Source organism: Lagenorhynchus albirostris, chromosome 10, assembly GCF_949774975.1.
Source record: "Lagenorhynchus albirostris chromosome 10, mLagAlb1.1, whole genome shotgun sequence".
NCBI lineage: Eukaryota > Metazoa > Chordata > Mammalia > Artiodactyla > Delphinidae > Lagenorhynchus > Lagenorhynchus albirostris.
In genome coordinates this window covers 47,868,072-47,892,548 of record NC_083104.1, presented here as the reverse complement: position 1 = coordinate 47,892,548, position 24,477 = coordinate 47,868,072, and the positions used below count along the sequence as shown (strand labels likewise).

The 24,477-nt window shown below is 57.8% G+C and overlaps 1 protein-coding gene across 11 annotated transcripts; it reads left to right on the top strand.

Annotated features, from left to right (window-relative positions):
• The first annotated feature begins 120 nt into the window (after positions 1 to 120).
• VILL (villin like) lies at positions 121 to 24,365 on the top strand. 11 transcript variants are annotated; one of them, XM_060162366.1, is made up of 20 exons: positions 121 to 467; positions 10,404 to 10,470; positions 10,638 to 10,712; positions 11,047 to 11,252; positions 12,525 to 12,633; positions 13,902 to 14,012; positions 14,316 to 14,515; positions 14,899 to 14,977; positions 15,081 to 15,179; positions 15,889 to 16,027; positions 16,247 to 16,347; positions 18,289 to 18,426; positions 18,532 to 18,690; positions 19,224 to 19,403; positions 19,980 to 20,125; positions 21,116 to 21,260; positions 23,019 to 23,204; positions 23,357 to 23,428; positions 23,620 to 23,847; positions 24,101 to 24,365. In XM_060162366.1, the coding sequence occupies exons 1-20, from the start codon at positions 460 to 462 to the stop codon at positions 24,212 to 24,214; spliced, it is 2,562 nt and encodes an 853-aa protein (XP_060018349.1). In that variant the 5' UTR covers positions 121 to 459; the 3' UTR covers positions 24,215 to 24,365. The 11 variants fall into 11 exon arrangements, 10 of the variants coding, with proteins under 10 accessions (XP_060018349.1, XP_060018353.1, XP_060018344.1 ...); XR_009542890.1 differs by lacking the exon at positions 121 to 467 and adding an exon at positions 4,884 to 4,900 and having other exon boundaries at positions 23,620 to 23,941; positions 24,101 to 24,231; XM_060162361.1 differs by lacking the exon at positions 121 to 467 and adding an exon at positions 4,886 to 4,900 and having other exon boundaries at positions 23,623 to 23,847.
• The last annotated feature ends 112 nt before the right edge of the window (positions 24,366 to 24,477 follow it).

Sequence of the window (24,477 nt, the reverse complement as noted above, 5' to 3'; positions counted from 1 at the left end):
AGCACCTCTCCTCACTCTGTTCTCTGTTCTCTCCCAGCTGCACAGCCTCACACCGGCACCTTGGGTCTCCCGGTGCCCCAGCTTCTGAAGAGCAGGGGTCAATGGGAGCAGGATCTCAGGAGCCACGGACCTTGACTCCAAGGGGAGCTAGGAAACCACTCTGCCCAGTGTTAGGACCCTGGCTTCATCTCCCCAGACAGAAGCGGTCTGGCTTACCATCCTCCCCCAAGGACTCCAGCCCTACCAACAGGCTTCCAAGTGCAGCCTGAGGAAACCACAGCCTCAGAGCCACAGGCATTGAGTGTGGTACCTAAACCCATAGCCCTCGCATACTCTGGCTGAGGTGCTGTGGTTATCAGATGAAGCATGGCAAAGGACCCAGGAAGAGAGTAAGGATATCCAAAACAGTTTTCTTGCACTGGGACATCCAGAAACATTGCCCTCAGCCAGCCCCTCTGTATGAGAAGGTAAGGGGTGACCAGTTCCCCGCCCTGCCCCTCTGCTAGGAAGTCCCGGCAGAGCCTTGGGCACAGCCTCACCACTCTAAGGACTGTTTCTTCATAATGATACCTAATTCAGATAACAGAAAACACCAGGGTCAACAATCTCAGCAGATAGGTCTTATCCCCATTTTGTGGATGAGAAAACAGAGGCCAGTGAGACAATGCTCTGCAGTCTATTTTGTCTGTCAGAGGGATACAGGGTTCTGCCAGGCATGTATATTCATCCCAAACAACACAGGGCACAGTGTTATATCAGGCCAGGAAACCTAATATTTACCCAGAGACACACCCCAACCCCCCCCACCCCCTAGTTAGTCTGTACCATGCCCCTAGGTGCCCTCTCTGCAGTAGAGCTCCTGGCCAGCCAGAGCGATCACCCCAGCTTCCTCCCTGGTCTGGATTCCTAGGCTGTGTCCCTCTCTGTCCCTCTGTCTCTCCTTTGCTCAGCTCCCTAGCCCTCTCCCTCCCCTTGGCTTCTCTGGCATTGCCCCCAGGCCCCACCTCTGCATACAAGCAAACAGCTGGTTGAGAACTGTCACTGCCCCTGAAGCTGGGTTTAAATGGTCTGGGGTGGACTTGAGGATCTGTATTTTTAAGGGCCCTCAGGTTTCTAATGGGCAGCCAGAACTGAGAATCACTGGGTTAGGAGAGGGTGCTGTAAGGGAGGTGTGGGGTGGAGAACCTAGAGCCCACATAGCCTCCTCCCGAAGGCCTGAGGGTCCAGTGGGTTCTCCTTGGAGATCAGGCTAGTGGCCATGCCAGTTGGTGAATCTGGGCCGTGAGCAGCCTGTTGATTCGCAGGCAGCCCTGGCACAGGAGATGCGTGCCACGCCAGCATCCCAGGTTACACAGACTGTGCCGCTTATCCATAAGCTCAGCAGACTGTCTTCCCAGGTGGGCTTTCCCCAGCCACTCCTCCCCAGCCTCCTACCCGGGTCCTGGAATACAGAAGTGATAGGTGCTCAAACAAGAAAACATCAGGAGGTGAACTCTCAGTCTGCCAGGTCCCAAGCAAGTGACCTCTTGATGACCTTGTTCCCTTCCCACCTATTCAGAGGACCCGTGCCAGCCCAGCTCTCTAAGGGCGGGCATCATATTTTTACGTGCCCAGATGATTCAAAGGTGCAGCCTGGGCTGAGAACCTCCACTCTGGCTATGGAAGAAAAGAAAGTCCCCCAAAACTCTTCCAGGCCTGACACCTCCAGGTATGGCAGAGGAGCTATGGGCAGGGCTTAGGGGGAATGACATATATTGCTTTACCTGAAAGGTGTTATGTATTCATTGCAGAAAATTCAGGAAACTCAGAAAAGTACACAGAAAACACCATATGGACACTGGGAGTCTTTCCCAAGGCAGGGGTGAGGCGGGGGTCCCAATAAGAGCCCCAGCTGCCTGACAGCTCCCTGCTTTTACAGTGAGGTGGGGAGCAGAGTAGCTACCCCCACTTCACATCGGAGCAGTGGATCGCTCAAGCCACCGGGAACACCTCACCTGGCGGGAGGAGGGGGTAGGGAGGGTACCGTCCTGGCCCCAGCTGTGTCTAATGGGGGGGTGCACGGGGGCTGCGCAGGGCCACGCATTCCCCGCCACGGAGACGCAAGGCATCGGCACCTTCTCGTTCGCAGAGACCTAGGGCTGTTCTCTGGACCGTCCTCGGTCTCGGGCACTCCACACGGCTCATTAGAGTGGTGGCCCCCGCAGGCACAGGACAGGCTCCATCTCCTCGGGCCCTGGCCGTTCCCATGGCGCCCTCGGGGGAGTTGCTGTCGGACCGTGCGCGCCCCGGTTACTGTGTCACTGCTCCTCCGCGGCCTGCAGCCAGGTGGGGGGCGGGAGGGGACCCACGCGGGCTCAAGGCCGCTCTCCTCAAGGGCGTAGGACCGGACGTTTCCAGGCCGTGGGATTCAGGACACTGGTCAGGCAGCCCCGTCCCCGGCCCAGGTCCTGTCCGCGCTCCGGAGGGGCGCCCCCCCCCCGCCACCTGGGACCCGGTCTCCACGAGAGGCAACATCCTGCACCTGTCTGGGAGGGACTCGGACGAAACCTGGGACACCAGGACGCCGAGGTGGGAACCAGAGCGCAGGTAACGTGGGGGCGGGGCCTGCAGGGGCGGGGCCTGAGGCGGGGCTGGCATCCAGCGCCTGCCCCGCCCACCCCAGGCTCTCCGACGCCTTTGTCAACATTGATGCCGAGGGGGCTGGGCCTTCGGAGATAAGCTGGTGGGGGGGTGGGGGGCGGGGAGGAACAGAGTAGCGCTGAGAACCCTGGGAACCTGCGGGGCGAGGGTGGGGGCGGGTCGCGGCGTCCCGGGGCAGGAAGAGGTCAGTGGTACGAGGGGGTCATGGCCAGGTCGGTGCTGGGTGAGGCAAGCCAGGCTCAGTCCCCTTCTGACTCCAAGCCCGGATCCGTGGGAGGTTGGCCGAACCGGAGGAGCGGTTGACAGAGCTCCATTCTTGCTCCGGAGGATGAAGGGAGAGGCCGGTTACTCTCTCGTCCTTGTAGCATACTGGCTGCCTGTGATCACTGCTCTGGGCCTCAGTTTCCTCTCTCTGTGCCAAGGGCTTGATCCCGTGGAGTTGTCCACACCAGACACAAAACAATGCTGCTCATCTGGACCCCAGGCCAGGCCCTGGGCCCACTGCCACCGCTCCGGGCCTCGGGTCACAGATTACAGGGTGGGGCGGCTCTGGAGTAGGGCAGTTATGAGAGACTTCCTAGAGACCCAGAGAAGTCTAAGGGGAGGGGCCTTGGAGAGGTCCTTGTGCCCCCACCCCGCACTAAGCTGCTGAGGCTGCATTGTGCCAGGTGGGGTGTCCTGCCCACAACGAGGGCGGAGGGAGGTGCCGTTTTGGTTGAGTCAGGAATGTGGAAAGGGAGCCATGGGAAGATGTAGGGGAGAGGCTTCCAGGCAAAGGAAACAGCAAGTGCAAAGGTCCAGACACTAGAATGAGGTCCGCGTCTTAAGAGACACAAGAATCCTGTAGCTGGAATGTAGTGAGAACTGGGGACAGTGATAGGAGATGCAGCCAGAGGGACAGGCAACTGGGGATTTGATTTTAGGGAAGCTTCTGGAAAGTTTGAAGCAGGGGATGGCATGATCTGATTTATGGTTGAAAGATCCCTCTGGCTACGGCAGGAGGATGGATGTAGGGACCAGGGAGATCGAGAGAGGAGCTCGTGCTGCCAGTTGGTGTGAGAGGCTGCTTTCCAGAGCAGGGCAGGAGTTGTGAGAGGGCTGGCCAGGCTCAGGGGCCCGGATGAACCAGCCGCTGGCCAGTCTGCTGGGTGTGAGGGGAGAGTAGGAACCCAGGATGGCTCCCAGGTTTGGGGCCCGAGCAGCTAGATGTTCCTGCCATTTCCGGAGGCTGTGAGGAGGTAGATCTGAGAGAGGCCTGACGTGGATGTCAAGTGTGAGGGCAGACGTGCCAGGACAGATGGGACGAGATAAAGGAGACAGATGGAGGCTGGGGGAGTTCGGGAGGGGTGGGAGTTGGGGTCAGAAGAGAGCGTTTCCATGGTGTTTACAGCCTGGGGACTGGAACTTGGGAAAAAAATAGAAAGGAGACGGCGAAGGAGCGGAGGCTTGTGCCTGCTGACATTTAAAGGCCCCAAAGGAGGCGGCCGGTGCAGTGGGGAGAAAACTTGGGCTGGGGGAGGTTTCAAAAGGAAGGGTTGGTCAGCGGAGTTCCTGGTTGGTGGAGGGGAAAGGTAAGGTGAAGACAGGGAGCCAACCCCCAGCTTTTGGGCTCTGGGGACTAGGAAAGGGCCATTTCCAGGGAATGAAGAAGACCAACCAGGGTGGACTGAGAGAGAAAGTGAGATGAGGTGGGGAGAAGTGACTGCGTGTGATTTTGCTGGGGCCCAGACAAAAGGAGTCGGGAAACAGGTGTGCACAGGCAAAGAGGTGGAGCCAAACGCAGGCACCTCACAGGCACACACGCACAGTCACAGAAAGGAACAGAGGCTCAAAAAGACATTCTCCCACACACGAGGTCAGACACACAGACACACACAGGGGCTGGCCAAGTGCCTTGTGACACGGGCCTCCCTTCACACACAGGGACCCAGTAACTCTATCTGTTAAACACAGTCACACACCGGCAGTAGGTCCTCCTGGGCACAGCTGGACCCAGATTTCCTGGAATCCCCTCACCCTGTGACAGAGAGCAGTGGGGGTGAGGACTGGACATGGGGAAAGGGTCTTGGGACCAATGGCAGCTTTTTTTTTTTAAGGGATTTTTTAAAATTAATTATTTATTCATTTATTTTTGGCTGCGTTGGGTCTTCGTTGCTGTGCACGGGCTTTCTCTAGTTGCGGCGAGCAGGGGCTACTCTTCGTTGCGGTGTGCGGGCTTCTCACTGCAGTGGCTTCTCTTGTTGCAGAGCATGGACTCTAGGTGCGTGGGCTTCAGTAGTCGTGGCGCACGGGCTTAGTTGCTCCGCAGCATGTAGGATCTTCCCGGACCAGGGATCTAACCCGTGTCCCCTGCATTGCAGACGGATTCTTAACCACCGCGCCACCAGGGTAGCCCCCAGTGGCAGCTTTTAGCCGTGTTCCCGCACTGGAAGGGGCATCCACACCGGCTGCACCATGGCTGGGACTGAGGCCTGTGGTCTAAGTTAAGGATGGCCGTGCCCCTGGAGGTTCTGGAAGGCTCTGTTTTCCAGCTCTTCCCCCACCCCACAATCAGGAAGGAAAGGAGGGGGCAGCCTAGGCGTGGAAGTGGCGTGTTCCCTGCAAGGGCTGGACTGGCCTCTCCCACGATGGGTATCAGGGCTCCCTGGGGAGGGCTGTGCCGGGCAGCGAGCCCAAATTGGGTGGGGAGGGCAGCAGAGATGCAGGAGGGAGCCCTGGCCACCTTCCCCCACCTTCTGAAGTGACCTGGGTCTCGCAGAGCCAGACTGCCGACCCCCCCGAACCAGCCTTGGTGCTGCTTCCTCCTAAAGTTTGCTGGGGTGGCCTGGCCTTCTGGAGGTCGGGGATCAGGGACTCTCAGAAGGGAAATCACAGTGGATTCCACACCCCACATCTTGGTGCAGCCCAGGTCTCCATCCCCCGCTCTCTCTGGCCACTGGTACCCTGGAGGTGAGGCCTGGCAGTCCAGCCAGGGGAAGGGGTTGGCTCTCAGAGAGCTGGGTTAATATTTGTTGACTGACTAACTGATTGACTAAGTTTGAATGCCCCAGCCCGACAAGTGCTGGGGCGTGTCCTGCTGGGCGGGAACAGGGATTCAGTTACAGTGTTGGGGAGGGCAATGGGCAGAGCCTGGCCCCGAGCCAGGCCCAGCACTGCCCACAGGCAGGGTGAAGGAACGAGCAGTTTCCAGCAGGTAGGCCGGGCAGGGAGGAGACTGGGGGGCCAGGGTGGGGAGGGCCGCCCCAAATGGGGTGTACCACATCGGGTCACTGGGCTCGGGGCTGCCGAGGGGCCGGCAGAACTGGGAAGGCAGCGAGCAGCCCAGCAGGTGAGGACACTGGTGGAGGCAGGGAGGCTGCGACCAGAGCGATCCTCAGGGGCAGGAAAGTGTCAGATTTTCTATGGGGTGGGGGGCGTGTCTGTCTCCCAGAGTCCATACACCTGGGGCCGGGGCCCTGTCCCTCCCTCCCACTCCAGCAGGCAGTGCCTCCCGCCCCCTTCCTGGAAGTCGGGCAAAGTGACCTCAGGGTCCGCCCCTTCGCAGGATCCTCAGGAGGCGGAAGTTACACACCTAGGGGAGAAAAAGGGGCACCAGAGGAGGGAGGAGGCTCTGGGTAGAGGGAGGGGCGGGGGGTGTGGAAGGAGGGGGCTCCGAGGGAGAGAAAGGGGCCCCTGGGTGGGAGGAGAACCCGGGGAAGGGAAAAGGAGGCCAGGGGAGAGAGAGTGCTTTGGGGAAGGAAAGGGGTGTGAGAGGGCAGCTCCAGGGGAAAGAATGGGGCATCTGGAGGAGGAAGGGAGCACAGAAAGGGTGGAGGGGCAGTCAGGAGAGAAGGGGGCACTGGGGAGAGGGAGGATGCATGGGGGGAGGAAAAGGGCACCCAGAAAAGGAGGGGGCACCGGGACAGAAGGGCACGTCAGAGGAGGAACTGGACATCTGGGAGAGGAAGGGGGCCATGGCTGGAGGGAGTGAGCCCCCAGGGAAGAGAAGGGAGCTTCCAGTAGGAGGAGAGGATACCTGGTAGAGGGTCCCCACTCGGGGTGGGTGATGGAAGGGGAAGAGGGGACACCCTCGGGTGGGAAAGCCTGGTGGGTCAGAAGGGGCACTCTGGGGAGGGCAGGGGCCTCCTGAGGGAGAAGGGACTGCCTGGAGGAAAGAAGAGGGTGCTGGGGAGATAGGGCCCCCACCCTTTGAGCATCCCTTCTCCATCCCCCCAGAATCCAGTTGGAAGACAGGTTACATGGGATGAGGCCTCAGGCCCTGGGAGCCTGAGAGTTTGGCTCTGCAGGCTGACACTGGATATGCGGACCCCCTCCAAGCTCCCTGGGGATGATGCTGTCCCCACCCCGTGCAACCAGCCCAGTCCCAACTTCCTGGCCGCAGTCTGACTTCCCTGCCCCACAGGGAGCCCTGGTGACCCCTGTGCTGAGCCAACCAATCTTCCTGTCACTCTGTCACTATTTCACAGTTACAGCTCCTAGTCTGTACCTCTGGTCACTGCCTGCCTGTGCCCTGGTGGTTGTCACTAATCACTGCTTCTGCCCGTCACCGCCGAATGTCACTACCCCTGTCACTTGATGTCACCACGTGTTTCCTGTTGATTGAAACCACCGTTACATGGTCACCGTGTCTGCCTGTCACTCATGTCACTGTCACAGCAACAGGCCATCACTGCGACAGCAGTTCTGGGTGCAGTTAGAGCACGTGGTGACTCCCTTCTCTGTCCGCTTTCACTCCTGCAGTCATGGGCTGAGAACCTGCCAGGTGTCAGGCAGCAGGAGCCGGCAGTAAACCAGGAGGACAAGCCCCTGGCCCCAGAATCCAATGCTCTAGTGAGGGAGGCCAGGCCGTCAGCACACAGGGTCTCCAGTACAGGTTCGGGGGGCGGCTCTAGCCCCGGCAGGAACCCCCTCTGCCCGCCCTGTTCTGGGCAGCTCCCTCTTCCACCCCACCTCACCCCACATCCACGGCCATCTTGGCCCTCTTTGAGAGGGCTGGGTGTTTCCCACTGTGAGCTCACCAGGGCCTGGGCCCAGCCTGGACAAAGACGTAAGGAAGCTGGGCCACTCGGTGCCACCTGCCACGCTCTGCCTCTGATTCTGTAACTCTGTATCTCCCCTCCCACTTCATTTCCCCTGATCATGCAGGGTCAAGGTTGTTCCTCCTGCTGATATAGCACGGCTAGAGTGGAGTGGAGAGGGGAGGGGAGAGGAGTGAACACCACACCAGGGCCACTAGGAGTGAGAAATTCAGAAAGAAGGGACTTCTGGGTCTATTGGGCAAAGCAGCAGCAAGAAGGGAAAGTTGCAGCTGGCAGGATTTAGTTTACATGTCGAAAGAATTTCCACGGATGAAGGAATGACCAAACCTCATGCAGAGGTTTCTGAAGGAGGGATGCAGGGAAGCCCGGGGTCGTTGAGAGTCACCTGCCAACATGAAACAAAATCCAGAGCCCCCTTCTTCCCCACATCCCTCTCATTCCACGCTTCTCTCTCCTGTGCACGCTCAGAACCACAGAGCACGGCAAAGTTGCTGTTTGCAGAGCCAGTGGCTGTTTGCAGTCTGTGTGTATTAAGCGTTCAGCTGTGTTTCAAGAATTTGAGAATGTTTTGGTCTGATCTATGCAAACTGCTCATGTCAGCTAAGCCTGTCACTTGCTGCAGAGTCTGTCATCTTCAGAGACAGTCCGTGTGTGTAGAGTCTGTCCTGGGTTTGCAGAACATGTGTCTGATCTGCAGAGCTTCTTTCTGTCCTGAGCCTGTTTTGAGAGTGTCTTTTTTCAGAACCTGGGTCTTTTTAAACAGTCTGTCCCTCTTTCTTCATGGATAAGATATGCTTTTATTGCAGAAGCGGCCCTGAATGCAAGCCTATCCCTGTCTCTGGAGCTTGTCCCGCGGCCTTGGCTGGGACATCTCTTTCTGCCTAAAGACACCGTCCCTGTCTATAAAGCATTGTCTGTTTACAGTTCCTGGCCCTGTCAGCAGAACCTGTTTCCTCTGCAGGGAGTATCTCTGTCTCTAGACTCTGTCCCTATTCATAGAGTCTTTTCCTATTTCAGAGCCTATTCTGTCTGCAGAACCTGAGCCCTCTTTGTACAGTCTGTGACATTTTTCAGGGCCTTTGCCTATTTGCACAGCTTGTCTCAACTTCCTGGATAGAAATTCTCGTCTGCTTGCAGGCTCTACTCCTACGAAGAGTTTCTCACCTGCCATGGGTCACTGTGTCTGGGAGCACCCCTGTCTTTCGACAGAGCACATCCCTGTTGGCAGAGCCCATGCCTGTCTGCACAGTCTACTCCTAATTCCATGTGTACTTGTTAACAGAACCTGTCCCTATTCATGGAGCCTTTATCTCTCTCTAGAACTCATCCTTTTCTAAAGCCTGTCCCTGTTTGCCGAACCTGGGCTCTCTACAGAACCCAGCCCCGTTTTAAGCTCTTGCCCATGTCTGGGGCATCTGTGCTGGAACATGGAGCTGATTTCCCGGCCAGCTCCTTTCAGCACATCCTGCCCTCTCTGAAGACACTGTCACTGTTAACAGAGGCTGTCTGTTTGCAGAGCCTGTGTGGGCTTACAAAACCTACCCCAATCTGCCAAGTCTCTGTCTATACAGGCTTTGTCTGCAGAGCCTGTGTCTTTTTGCAGAGCCCGGATTGCTCTGCAGAGCTCACGATTGCTTGCCCAGGCTGTTCCGATCTCCTTGTTTGCAGGATTTGAGGCTGTTTCCCAAGGCTGTCCCTGCATGCAGAGCCTGACCATGCCTAGAGAGCTTTTTGCCTGTTTCAGAGCCTGCCTCTGTCTGGCAAGCACTTCTCTGACTGGTGATGCTGTGTCTCTTTGCAGAGCCTTGCCTATCTACGTGCCTGTTCATATCTGCAGAGCCTGTCTCTTCTGCAAAGAGTCCCTGTCTTAAGGGTTTGTCCCCATCCACATTTGCAAAGCCTTTCCCAATTCTGCAAAACCCCTCCACACCTGCAGAACCTGGGACTGTCTGTAGAGCCTTTCTCAGCGTTCATAACCTTTACCTGTTTGCCCAGCTTGTCTGAATTTCCCTGGGTCCAGTCTGTGTCTCTTCACGTAGGTCATCCTTACAAAGGTGGTCCCTGTCAACAGAACTCATCTTTGTCAGGAGAACCTGTGCCTGTTGCATCCCTTTCCTGGGTCTGAGGAAGCTGTCCCTTTTCTCTGCAGGTGCTGTGTCTCTTTGCATGGTTATCTCCTAACTGTCTGAAAGACCTACGCCTATTCGCCTTGTGTGCAGAGCCTGTCTTGTCTACAGGATTCTGTCTCACTTCAAGAGCCTGCCCCTGTTTGCAGAGTCTGTCCCTGCCTACAGCACCTGTTGTGACTAGCAGAGCCCTCGCCTGGCTGTAAGCCTATCACTGTCTACAGTGACTGTCCCTGGCTGCAGATCCTGTGTCTGTATGCATAGCCTGTTTCAAACGCCCTGTCTGTTTGCAGAGGTTGTCCATAGACTCAAAGCCTATCATTGTCCACAGAGCTCAGCCCTGTTTCAAGTACACAAGCACAGACGACAAGGCAGGTCCCTGTTTGCAAAGCCTCTGTGCCGACGTCTGCAGTACCCTGGTGTCCTGGTGTGCTGGCCCTTTTGTTTACGCAGCCCTCCTCATGAGAGGCACAGGCTATGATGAAGGGTCTTTGGAGAGCTGTGCGTGGGGAGAGCTCTTGCTTAGAGCCCAGAGTACAGGCGGCCAGGGCCTGAGGACTCTGGCTACTGTTCCCTCCCTCACTCTTTCCTGATCTAGGATGGACACCAACAGGGGCCTCCCAGCCATCGAGAGCCACAGGGACCTCCACATATGGATCACTGAGGTGAGCTACACGACCAGACAGAAGAGCTGGTGATAAAGACAGTGTGCAGGTCTCTGAGACCAGTCTTCTCCCGCCCCCCACTCAGAGCTCCCTCCCCCTATGCCAAAGGGTCATGGCGGGGGGGAACAGGGTCTCCCAAGTTGTCACTAGGCACCCTCCTCTCCTAGAACCTGAAGATGGTGCCGGTCCCCGAGCGGGCTTATGGGAACTTCTTTGAGGAGCACTGCTATATCGTCCTGCACGTGAGCACTTCAGGAGTCTGGGGGGTGGGGGGTGGGGTGGCTGGGCCTTTGGGGGTTCCATGGTGCAGACTAAGCCCCGCCCTGGGAAAAGGCAGGCTGGGAGCCCAAGAATCGCATCCCATACGGAGGCTGCTGCCTTTGAGGCCTCTTCACCCTTCCCTCGCCGGTCTCCGTCTCCGTCTCCTGTCGGTGGAAGCACTTGACCAGTCTCCCCACAGCCCTTCGTACATCCTACACCTCGATCTCCCCTCTCCGCCTCAGCCCTCCGGCCCCACCCCACTCCTGGGACCTCAGCCCCTCACCACACACACGGACGCAAACACCTGGGCCCTAGGTCCCCCAGAGCCTGAAGGCCACGTCGGGGGCACCCAAAGACCTGCACTACTGGGTCGGGAAGGAGGCGGGTGTGGAGGCGCAGGGTACGGCGGGCTCCTTCGTGCAGCACCTGCAGGAGGCGCTGGGTGGCGCCACCGTGCAGCACCGCGAGGCGCAGGGCCACGAATCCGCCTGCTTTCGCAGCTACTTCCGCCCTGGAATCATGTGAGTGAGGCGGGCAGGGGGCTGGGAGGGTCAGGAGCCGTGGGGTGGCTGGCGGCCTGGGGCAACTGTCTGCCTCATCACAGTGTGTGGGGTGGTTTTTTTGAGGCGGGCGGGTAACAACTTATTGACATACAAATCATACCATACAACCCACCCGTTTAAAGCATACAATTCAGTGATTTTTTAGTGTATTCGCAGACTTGTGGGATCCATCGCCGTAATTTTAGAACGTTTTCAACACCCCCAGAAGAAGCCCCGTACCCTTTAGCATCACTCCCCATTTCCCCCAATACTCCCTTGCCGCAGTCTGTATAGATTTCCCTCTTCTGGACATTTTACTTAAATAGAATTATACAACACCATTTATGGATATACCAGATTTTATTTATGTATTTATCACTTAATGGACATTTGGGTTGTTTCTGCTTTTTAGCTGTTATGGGTAATACTGTTGTTAACATTTGTATACAAGTTTTGGGTAGTTTTTCCCCCCAGTTTTATTGAGATATAACTGACACACAGCACTGTATAAGTTTAAGGTGTACAGCATAATGGTTTGACTTACATATATTGTGAGATGATTACTGCAGTAAGTTTACTCACCATCCAGTATTGTATACAAGTTTTTGTGTGGACATATGTTTCTCATTTCTCTTGGGTGTATACCCAGGAGTGGATCCCAGTTCTGTTTTTCAGTTTGCTTTTCTGTTACTATGCCCAATAGAAATATGTCTTTTGCTGTAAATTGCTTCAAATATTTATTTAATTAACAATTACAATATATTAGGTCGAACCATAGGAAATTGCCAGTATTCGATCATTTCTGTTGAACCTGATACATGTAAATAGTATATACATAAATGCACGCACACATGTATACATGCACATGCAGAAAACACGCCACCCCATGTATGTCCACCTACAGATGGGCACCCACATACATTGGTGAGTATTCATGTCCACCTACACACATATACGCGGTTGCGTGAATTCCATGCACGCACATCTGTACGCACACGGATAAACAGATACACGTTATTCCCCACATGCATACATGTATATACACATTCATGTGTCCACGTATCTACACATGGATAAACACATGCACATTACTGCCCCCATATGCTTGTACACACGTGTTCATATCTACTTGCACACACGTATTAAACAGGCACATGTGTCCCCACATGCGTGCATGCAGGTGCGCACATCTGCACTCACCCCTGCGCATGGCAGCATATGGTCTCACATGGGACCCCATGCTCTCCTCAGCTACCGGAAGGGAGGCCTGGCCTCTGCCCTCAAGCACGTGGAGACCAACGTGTACAACATCCAGCGACTGCTGCACATCAGAGCGGGGAAGCACGTGTCAGCCAGCGAGGTGAGAGCTGCCAGGGATGCCACCTGACCATGGACTCAGCTGGACTGCATGTCCTGAAGTGTAGGGAAGTGTGGAGGGCGGTGGGGACATTGGGGGGAACGTGGGAGGTCAGCATTCCCCGATGGCCCATCCTGATGAGGAGAGAGAAGGCAGAGCCAGGCTTCCAGCCCCACCCGTCCCACAGCTCCTTTGACCCTCTGTTTCCTCATCTGTCCCATGGACACACTGAGAACTAGGGAGGTGAGGCAGACAAGATGATGCACCTGGATGGCTCTGCTAAGCAGCACAATGGGAAGTAGCATGATTTAGGGAGGTGCACAGCCCCACATTCTCATACACGTCATAACTGTCACCCATAGGCACACCCAGTGTCTCCATGGTTAGCCCTAATGCCACTCGGTCCATAGAGTGCCCTTGTGCAAATTAGACCTGAGCGCCCCTTACTTCCATCTGTCAGGATATTGATGGAAAATACTGATCTTGTGAGAACAAGACAGTTTGCTGTCATCAATGTAATGAACAGTCAGGAGTTTGACGCCTGCGATGTGAATGGTGACACTGAGTTGTGTACGTTACTGTCTGCATGGTATGTGGCAGCTCTGTGACTCACAGACAATCCCACCCAGGCTTACACAGTGTCACCCACAGATTTAGTGATCATACATCCCCGGTCATGCAGCGCCACCATGCAGCCCCAGGTTTTGCCTGTTAGCGTGGCATAATTATTCAGAGCTCCCACTTTTACTCTCCAAAGCATTGGGATGATACTTGCCCTTTTCCACAGATAACACACTGTCCCCCACACAGGTACACATGCACTGTCAGCCAGGAGCTCATACACTTCTTCACATTTGATGTTCACCTACACACACATCTACACATGTGGATAAACTGGTACTTGCGCCCCACTTGCATCCATGTGTCTGTGTACGCATGTACTGCTGTAGACTTGCACTGAGTGAGAAGTGTCAGACTCGGTCACGGACACCCTGTGAAATGCAGCATAACCTACGTTTACACATGCCCAGAGATGCACCCAGCCACATCCACAGTGACGCTCAAGGTCTCACATGCTTACATGGATGCGTGTCTGCACACCTTCAGAGTGGTGTCACACTCACACATACACCCAGTTGCACGCAGCTTCATGCACATAAGTGACACACCTGAGCTATGCGCACGTGGGCAAGGACAGGCTGCAGTGCCCTTCCACCTGGGTGCGGGTGGTATGACACACTGTCTCCCTCCCTGACGCCTGGCTCTGACAGGTGGAGCTCTCCTGGCACAGCTTTAATAAGAGTGACATCTTCCTGCTAGACCTGGGCAAGATGATGATCCAGTGGAATGGGCCCAAAACCAGCACTGCTGAGAAGGCGCGGGTCAGTGTCTGCCCCGGGAACTAAGGGGTGCAGTGCTCGGGGAAAGGGGTGGTCCTCCAGGTGCCCATCCTCCAGCTACCCCAAGACGTGGGCTTCTCTCTCGCCTAAGAAGCTGAGAAGCACCTACAAACTGAGTCCAGATCCTGAACTGGTGTTACCCCTGGATGCCAGGATAAGGAGATACCTCCCCTGGCCCCCAGCCTCTGGGAGCTGAGCAGTGACAGGAGGATTCTGGGCTGGACTGTCTGAGAGGTGATGGGGGGCATTCTGGGGATGCTCTGACTGCCAGGTCCTGTCCTGCAGGGCCTGGTCCTGACCCGCAGCCTCCAGGACAGGGAGCGTGGTGGCCGTGCACAGATTGGTGTGGTGGATGATGAGGCTGAAGCCACTGACCTCATGCAGATCATGGAAGCTGTGCTGGGCTGCAGAGTGGGCAACCTGCACACCGCCATGCCCAGCAAGAGTACTGACCAACTGCAAAAGGCCAACGTCCGCCTCTACCAGTGAGCAGACCTTGGGAGTGGGCAGGGTGGGTGGAATAGCCCAGGCGTGCATGTCCGGCATTACTGCAATAACACGGTGTCTCTAGGAAGCCCTCTAGAAAAGGTTCATGGGTTTCTGGGGCAGGCCATGTGGGACCTTAGGCCCAGCCTGTGCTCTTGCATGGCTGCCTTTCTGAGAACGCATTGTACAGACAGGGCAACTGAGACCCTGAGAGGGCCAGGGAGCTGCCTAAGTCTTCACAGCAAGGCTGCAGTGAAGACCTCAACCTGGGCCCCCAGCCCCCAAGCCTTCTGCCTCTGGAGGTGCGAGGGGCAGTGGTAGCTGGAGTGCAGCCAGGCCCGGGAGGAGCTGAGCTGCCCACATCTGGATGCCTGTCCCCTAGTGTCTACGAGAAGGGCAAGGATGTGGTGATCCAGGAGTTGTCGACCTGCCCTCTGGCCCAAGACCTACTGCAGAAGGAGGTGAGGCAAGCCTGGCCCCAGCCATCCCGTCCATCTCCCCACCCACTCTACAAGCCCAACCCAGTCTGGACCACCTACTGACCAGCCCCACTTTGGCTCCCAGGACTGCTACATCCTGGACCAGGGTGGTTTCAAGATCTACGTATGGCAGGGACGCATGACTAGCCTCCAGGAGAAAAAGGCTGCCTTCAGCAGGGCTCTGGTGAGGCTATGGGGCCCTGGCTTAGAGGGACATAGAGCTGCCCTGGTTCCTGGGTAGGGAGGAAACCACCTTACCCTGCAACCTAAGCTGGGAGACATCCATGTCCTGGGGTCTAAAGAGAGAGGTAATCCTGCCCTGGGGCCAGGAGGGGGATACATCCTGCCCTGGGAGCCCTGTCGGATGGAGGAGGACATAACCCTGACGTGGGGTCTAAGCCTGAACACCCACCGCCCTGTCTGAGGGCGGAGACACAGCTCTGCCCAACGGTCCGAGGGGGAACACAGGGCCCCTCTCTGGGGTACCGCGGGCTGTGGCCTGCCTTGGGGGCCCTGACGGGGGAGGACCAGATAGCTTCCAAGAAACCATATGTAAAAGGGGGATGTGGGGGACCCGCCTTGAGGTCTGAGGATTCTCCAAGCACTGGGTGCTCCCTCCTTTTCCAGGAGGGGAGGCAGGGCTCTGCCTGGGGTCTGACGGGTGGTCGTAGCTGGCCCTTCCCGAGGCCTGGACTAACGGGACCCTGCCTGTCCTCAGGAACTTCAGAGAAGTCGGTAGTGCCGGAGCCAGCTCCTTAAGCCAGTCATGAGCTCAGTTAATTAACGCTGCTCAGTGCACTGGCTGGCCCCGAAGCGTGAGCGGCAGGTCCTGCGGGTGGAGCGGAGCAGTGGGCCCCTGGGCCACACGCTTGACAGAGCCCCCCCCCGCCCAGGGCTTCATCCAAGCTAAGGGCTACCCGAGCTACACCAATGTGGAGGTGGTGGACGAAGGCGCCGAGTCGGCCGCGTTCAAGCAGCTCTTCCGATCGTGGTCTGGGGAGCAGCGCAAGAACAAGCACCTCCGCGGAATGGGTGAGGGGGCATGGCCGGACGGCGGAGCGGAGCGCCGAGCCGAGGCTTCCTGCGGTGGGCGTTGTGGGGCTGGAGGGGCGGGGCCTGGGCGGGGCCCAGAATCTCCACGGGAAGGTTGAGGGGGCGTGGCCGGAGGGAGCTTCTTGCGTGATTGGCTGGGCGAGGCGAAGTCTGGGACAGGGCAGACATCGCCAGTGACACCCTCTGTCCCACCCTCAGGTAAATTACTTCAGGTGAAACTGGACGTGGGCAAGCTGCACAGCCATCCTGAGCTGGCGGCCCAGCTCAGGATGGTGGACGACGGCTCTGGGAAGGTGGAGGTGAGGGGCACTGACTTGGCTGGGGGAAGATGGGCGCACAGGTGTAGGCTTTGTCTTCAGGTGAACCTTATGGCTGCTAAAGTGACCCAGGTACGCCCGGGTGCACATCTACACACAATCAGGGACACACGGGGCATGTGTACGTATACACACACCCTCCGCCCTGCCAGCTCATATGCATCACGCGTACAGTCCCATGCAGCCATGGCCACTTGCTCGGTAACACTCATGGCACCCAGAACAGTAACATTCGGACAATTAATTGTGCCCTTTTGTCATATGTATGACACATACATATTATAGACACACATACTCATACCTTGTGATTGCACTTATTCAAACAATTGAAAACATGTAAGCATACAAACTCTGCATCACACATGATCACAGCCCCACACGCCCAACACAAAGTCACACCCTGTCAGCCACCCCTCTGGTCTCAGACCAATGTTCTGGGAGATGGCAGGGGTTGGGGGCTCCTTCCAGGCTCTGTACAGGGCAGGGTTGTATCTTGACTAATTGGGTCACCCCCAGGCAGGGCCCTTAATTCCTTCAGGGCTTAGTTTTTTATATGTAAAATGGGGCTAAAGCTGTGGTCCCACCTGGCCCCGAGGCTGGTGTGCGGGTGCTGAGAGCGTATGGGAACAGGACAGCTGGGCCTGTGTGAGGCGCACTAGTTCTCAAGGTAGGCCGAGGTCTGAGAAAGTACTGTTTCTCCAAGGTGCCCTCTGACATTTGCCTTACTATGGATGGACAGTGGCAGTGAGTGGGGAGAGACTGAGATAGGAGAAGACGGGGCGGAGGGGGAGGAGGGAGAGAGCATGACAGGTTGAGGGGACAGGGAGAGACAAAGAAGAGGAGACTGAGAATGAGAGAGAGAGGGCAGAGGAGACCGAATAGAGGGAGGAGGGGATGGGATGCAGAGCAGGGAGGGGTGAGGGCACAGGGAGAGGAGAAAGGGGGTCAGGGAGAGATGGGGTACCCAGGGAAAGACAGAGGGGCAACCAGTGAGAGAGAGAAAAGGAGAAACAGGAAAGCGGAGAGAAGGGCAAGGGAGGAAGGAAGGAGGGGTCTGCAGCCCAGGCCCCAAGCACAAAGCCAGGGAGGGGACGTCCCCCGCCCCCCCACAGCAGGCTCGGGGACAGGCAGCCAGAGGGGACCCCGAGCCAGGAAGCCTGGCTGCCAGGTGAGTGCTGCTCCTGGAGGCGAGTGGTTGCAGTCAGCCTCTCCTGCAGAAGCAGGATTCCCGGTGCTCTGGTCTTTTCCAGAGACTGCCGTCAGGCTCTGTGTGGCCACGGGATGCCCAGATGTTGTTTCTTGCCAGGTCGAGGTGAGCGCTGTTACCCCCACTTCACAGGTGGGAAAAACTGAAGCTCAGAAAGGTCTCACTGCCGCTGTGGGTGACCGGGATTCAACCAGGGTTTGCCTGGCTCCAGGGCCCATGCTCGGCTACCCACAGGAACAGGATATCACATTAAGTGTGACTAAGTGTTTCCCTTTCAGTCTTTGAACAGGGTTTGCTTTTTTTAAGTGACACTTGAAAAAAAGGAAATTCTTCCAAGAGCCCCAAGGCCTTGCTTCTGCCAGCTTCTGCTGCCCTGGCCTGAGCAGAGAGCAGCTGTGCAGGGCTGTGGCTGGTGAGGTCAGGCTGGGGGGGCATGTGGCAGCCTGGGCAGCCTCTGGAGTGCTCACCGCTTGTTTGTCCCAGGCACCACACACCAACTCAGAGTCCTGGCTGAGAACAGGCTGGCACAGGTGTGGGTCCCAGGGGTCCCTGGGGGAAGCACAGAGTGTAGGGTGGGCACAGAGCTCGGGGGGAGCCCCTTGTCTGCACAGATGAGGCGTGCCCCCCGCTGCAGAGAGCTTCCTGGCTGGACACACGGTGGGTGGGCTAGTTCAGGTGGAGGCACCAGCCCTGCCTGTTGGGCCCCTGTTCCCCAGGTATGGTACATCCAGGGCTCACGCAGGCAGCCCGTGGACCCCATGCATCACGGACAGTTGTGCGCAGGCAACTGCTACCTTGTCCTCTACACATACCAGAAGATGGGCCTCGACCAGTACATCCTGTACCTGTGGCAGGTGCGCCAGCCTGAGCAGGGTGGCGGGCACCCTCAAGCCCCAGAGCTTAGGAGCTGAGAGTGGGGTCTGGGAGCCGTGCCAGGCCCTCACCACCCCTGCCCGCAGGGCCTCCAGGCCACCGCACACGAGATCAAGGCCCTGAAGGGCAACGCCGAGGAGCTGGACCTCCAGTACCACGGAGCGCTGGTGCAGGAGCACGTGACCATGGGCAGCGAGCCCCCTCACTTCCTCGCCATCTTCCAGGGCCAGCTGGTGATCTTCCAGGTAGGGCCCGCCTTGCTGCTGTGGCCACAGTCTCTCCACCCCTCCGTGCACCCATGGCCCTTACACGCATGCGCTAAGCACCTTCTCTGCAGGTCAGGGGCCCAGCGGTAGCCCCTTGGCTTCCTGGTGCTTGTCCAAGGCCCAGGAGCTCCAAGGGTGACCCCTGCCTGAGTTTCTTCCCCCATCCCCAGAGGCAGCCACAGAACAGGTGCACAGGTGCGGAAGCGGAATGGAAAGGGAGCTGGGGCCTTACCTGGGGTCACACACGGGCAAAGCTGCTCCCCACTTTCCGTCTTCAAGGCCTGTGGGATCCATGCTCTGACCCCTCGGAGATGGGGTGAGGGGTCTGTTTAGAAAGGGCCTGGTTCCCTATTCTAGACCGATGGCATCCTCACACTCCACACTCAGAGGGTAGAAAACAGAGCTGGCTTCAAGAGAGGGGGCCCTGGGTGCCGAGGCAGTTTGGCCCCCGCTGGGAGAGGGAGGCGGCCCCAAGAGCCCTTGCCGCAGCCTGAGGCCCAGCCCTCTCGTAGGGGAGCGCTGGGCACAACGGGAAGGGGCAGCCAGAGTCCGCCACAAGGCTCTTCCACGTACGAGGCACCGACAGCTACAACACCTGGACCCTGGAGGTGCCAGCCCGGGCCTCAGCCCTCAACTCCAACGATATCTTCCTGCTGGCCACAGCCGGCCTCTGCTACCTCTGGTTTGGGAAGGTACCCCAGCAATGACCACTAGACTTACGCCTGGGGCAGCGGTGCCAGGCCAGGGAAGGGTCTACTCCGCAGCGGAGGCTGACTTCAAGTCCAGCCTCAGGCCAGAAGGAGGTGGGGGAGAGGCCACAGTGTCCCTTCTGGGACCTGGGGGAAGTTATGGGTGGACCTGGGCATCCACGGGTCAGAGCCAGGCCAGGCCCAGGTTGCCTGCCCTCCTTCCTGCCTCGTGCCGGGACCACATCCCTTCCCAAGTCTTTTGGGAAAAGGAGGCCTAGTTCAGATTGCCAGGGTTTTCTCTGATCTTCAGCATAAACCGTGAATGATCTCCAAGCCTGGAGGTCCCCATCCTGTGCTCTGGACCTGGAGAGGGTTCAGGTCCCTGTGACCTTGATCAGCTGAGGAGACAGAGGGAGGAGGGGGAGGAAGGGAGACACTTTGTCATGTGTGCCCCGCCACGAGCCCAGGGCTCCTGTGACTCAGGCGCGGCTCCGCACAGGCTCCTGTTAGCAGGGGATGTGGCGCAGGAGGTGAAGACCCCTCCCTGTGCAGGGCGTGACCCAGCTCTTTGCCTGCCAGGGCTGCAGCGGTGACCAGCGTGAGATGGCACGGACAGTGGTCACCGTCATCTCCAGGAAGGACAAGGAAATGGTGCTGGAGGGTCAGGAGCCTCCCCACTTCTGGGAGGCCCTGGGGGGCCGGGCACCCTACCCCAGCAGCAAGAGGTGACAAGGCTGGGAGGAGGGTGCGCTCCGGACCCAGAGGAGGGAACTGAGGCCCAAGGGGGTGGGTGACTGATTAAGGGTCACACAGGGAGGTGGAGAGGCCAGACTGGAGCTGAGAACTCGTGGCTCCCCAGCCCAGGGGCTCCTAGGAGCACAGCCCACCCTTCCCTCCTCCCTAACTTGGAGCACGAAGGTGCCGGGGAGAGCAGGGTGGTCGCACCCTCTGCTGGCAGAATGTGCTCCCTGCACGGTCCCCGTACTGGACCGTCCTATCGGCAGAGGGCCAGAGGGCAAAGTGCATTCCCCCACCCCACAATCCCCACGGGTGGTGTCCCCGGTGTAATATGACATATGGGTAAACAGTGTGTGTGGAGTGTGCAAGAATAGTGTGTGTGGGGTGCGTAAATGGATAAGGGTGTGTATGGGAAGGAAGGGCAGAGTGAGGCTTCAAAGGGAACTGGGAGCGGAGAACCTACCGCTCTTTATGTCTGTGCGGCCCAGCTATGCGCTGTGCTCCCCCCAAGTCTCCTGAGCTCCTAAGTGCTGCTGTCGCCCTCTCTCAGCCTGGCTTCCGTCCTCCCACCTTGGGCCTGAGGCCGGGGGCCAGCGGCTCCTCCCTCCCAGGGTGGCAGGGCTCCAGCTCGGCCCTCCCTCCGCACTCAGCCAGCCACCCCCTCCTTCCCCGTGCTCCTTCCCCGAGAAATTCATGGGGCAGCTTGCACCCCGGCTGCCTGTGGGAAGACAGACTACCTAACCTGCTTTCCCCACTGACACGAGGACACGGAGGCCCAGAGAAGGGCAGGCGTTTGGGAGTGGATCCTGGGATGGGTGGAACTCAGAGGGGAGCGGGTGCCTCCTGCTCCAGGAGGCATTGTGTCCCAGCCCCTGGGGGGCGGTAGAGGGGTGCTGTGCTGGGGGCTGGCTTGGCCCAGGCTGGTCAGAAGCCCAGCTCTCTCTGCGCCCCTCATGGCCTTGTGCCATGCTGGCCAGGCTCCCCGAAGATGTGTCCGACTTCCAGCCACGACTGTTTGAGTGCTCCATCCAGACGGGCCCCCTGGTCCTCACGGAAGTGGTGTTCTTTAGCCAAGAGGACCTGGACAAGTATGACGTCATGTTACTGGACACCTGGGAGGAGGTACGGCAGCCTGGGTGCCTGGCTGCGTTGTGAATGGGGGGTGTCTGCACCTGCGTAACTGGGTGTGAGTGTGTGTGACTTTGTGTTTCTAGCCACGTGACTGCATATAAGGCTGCGGGTGAGTGTGTGACTATCTACGACACTGTAACACTGAGTGACTGGGCAATTGTGTGACTGTGGATAAGACACCAGGGACGACTCTGTGACCCAGGGAGCCTGGGGGAGACTGTGGCTGTGTGTCTGGGACTCATGTGTGGTCGTGACCGGTTGTGTAGTTGGGTGTAACTCCATGTGCCTTATAAGGGCGTGTGTGAGTCCATGCAACTGAGTGCCCATGGCTGACATGTCAGTGCTGAGTGGGCGGCCATAAAGTGACCGTGTGTGTGTGCGTGTGTGTGTGTACGCATGTGCGTGATGCCTCTGTGTGACTGCATTTGATCTCTAGTTTATTTATTTCCTCTCTGGTCTTTATTATTTCCTTCCTTCTGCTGACTTTAGGTTTTGTTTGTTCTTTTTCTAATCCTTTTAGATGGTAGGTTAGGTTGCTTATTTTGAGATTTTTCTTGTTTTTTTGAGGAAGGCCTGTATCGCTATGAACTTCCCTCTTAGGACTGCTTTGGCTGCATCCCATAAATTTTGTCTGGTTGTGTTTTCATTGTCATTTGTCTGTCTGTGTGCCTGAATTTGCCTGTGTGTGTGCAGCTGTGTGTAATGGCTGTGTGGTCAAGGAACTGGCTATAAGTGACCAGACCGTCTATAACTGGTGACACTGTGAGAGAAAGACAATGTAACTGGCTGCAGGTGTGAGTGCCTGAGTGACTGAATTCGTATGACTGTGTAATCATGTTTCTGTGTGGCTGGATGTGATGGTGTTTCAGGCTACTTGTGTTTTCAGGCTGTGTGATCCATTGTAACTGTGCTTAGATGCAACTATGCATGAGTACGGGTGACAGTGTATGGCTGTGATTTGCCGTCTGGCTGAGTGGTGGTGGACAGTTGTGTCTGTGTATCTGTGGTCGTGTGTGTGTATCTGCATCACTGTGCCTGGGACTCTGTGTGACTGTGGCAAGGAGGCCTTTGGGCTCGCATCCCACTCAGAGCGCAGCCAAAGCCCCTCCCCCAGCCCTGTGACAGGTGGCCCCGACTCTCCCCCTCGCTCACTCTGCTCCAGCCACCATGGCTTCCTGGCCGCTCCCTGAACATGCCAGCGTGCTCAGGGCCTTTGTACTGGTTGTTTCCTCTGCTCAGAACACTTTCCCCCCAGACATACATGTGACTGGCTCCCCCACCTCCCTCAGAGCTTGACTCCAGTGTCATCTTCTCAGTAAGGCTCTCCCTGACTCTAATTTAAAATGATAGTATCCACCCCACCACCACCCCACTTCTCTTCTTTCCCTGCTTTATTTTTCTCCATCTGATATACTACATATTTTACTTATTTTTGTGTCTCCCCCAGCAAAATGAAAGCTCTACAAGAGCAGGGATTTTGTCTCTTTCTTTCTCATGGTTGAGTCCCCCGTGCCTAGAACATTACCTGGCACACAGTCGGTGCTCAGTAAATATGTGTGGATTCACTGCACACATGCATGCCTGAGACTTCCTGGCACATTTACGGGTGTGTGGGGGTGCAGCCAGCCTGCTGGGTGGGTCTGCTTGGCTGGGATGTGTGCATCGGGTTCTGAGACCACCTGATGGGCAGGGCTGGGAGGGAAGTGTTCAGCTCCACCCGCCCAAGGCCAGGCCCCCTCTGTGGCCCAGATTTTCCTGTGGCTGGGGGCAGCTGCGAGCGAGTGGAAGCAGGAGGCCGTGGCCTGGGGCCAGGAGTACCTGAAGACGCACCCAGCAGGGAGGAGCCTGGCCACGCCTATCGTGCTGGTCAAGCAGGGCCACGAGCCTCCCACCTTCACTGGATGGTTCCACACCTGGGACCCCTACAAATGGTCGGTGAGTGAAGCCTGAACCCCTCATCCCCACCCTAATCCTGGGAGACGGGCCTGCCCTGGCAGATGGTGGGGGAGCCATTGCCCTGTCCAGGGACCTCCAGTGTGTGTGGGGAATCTGGTCCCATTGGTGCCCCTCCATCCGGCCCCCCCCAGAACAATCAGTCTTATGAGGAGGTGGTGGAGGGCGGCCTGGGAGCAGTATCTGCCATCTCAGAGAGAACAGCAGTGAGTACTGGGGCCTCCCAGGGGTCTGGGCTCAGTTGGCATGGCCCAAGGGCAGGAGGAGCAGGGAAGGAGCCAGGCGCCGGTAGAGGGCAGGGGTGGCAGTTGGGGGCAGGAGGGCGGGTGGGCTCAGTGTGGCCTCCCATGGGAGCCCATCCCCCAGCTTCCCCAGCCTGAGTCCCCTCTCCTGACAGCAGGTCAGCAGCTTCCGGCTGTCCAGATCGCTACGCAATGGCAGGGCAGGCCCGTTGGCCCTGTGGGCCCTCAAGGGCTCCAAGGACAGCTCCGAGAACGAGCTGGAGCTGGGCCCCAAGGCGGGCAGCGGCCCCAGATCCGTGGCCAGCAGGAGCCTGCCCCGAGAACAGCTGAGGCACCAGGCTGTTGAGGACCTGCCGGAGGGTGTGGACCCAGCCCACAAGGAGGTGGATGCCTGAGACCCCCGCCCCGCCACTCACCGCCCCAGCACTAATGCATATAAAGCTGAGGTGCCGGCGCCCAGGGCGTGACCCACTGACGGTGGGCAATGGGCAGGCTGCCCGGGGAGATGTGTGTTCCAGATAGGGTGATGGGCAGAGAGATGTGGGAGAGGATGACACCTCTGGGCGAGTGGGACAGGGTTCTGGGCTCCGCTGATACCCTTCCTCTGCACCCACTCCCTCCTCTCCCCGACCCCAGTCCTATCTCTCAGACTCTGATTTCCAAGATATCTTTGGGAAGTCCAAGGAGGAGTTCTACAGCATGGCCAAGTGGAGGCAGCAGCAGCAGAAGAAGCAGCTTGGCTTCTTCTGAACCCCGGCCCTGCCGGCTCCATCTACGTGGCCAAGACGCCTGCCTGCGGGCACCTCCCCTACACATATACGAGCCCCCCGGGGAGGCCCTCCTGGCGCACCCTGCTTGGAGACTCCTGGGTCACTAAAATAAAAGCCTGTGGCCTTCACAAGATGTGGTGAGTGGGCTTTCAGGTCTGGGTCACTCAGCAGGTCCGCCTCTGGGAGAGTGGGCCTCTGGGGTTGGAGGGGTCGGCCGTGACATTCCAAAGACTGAGCCCTCCA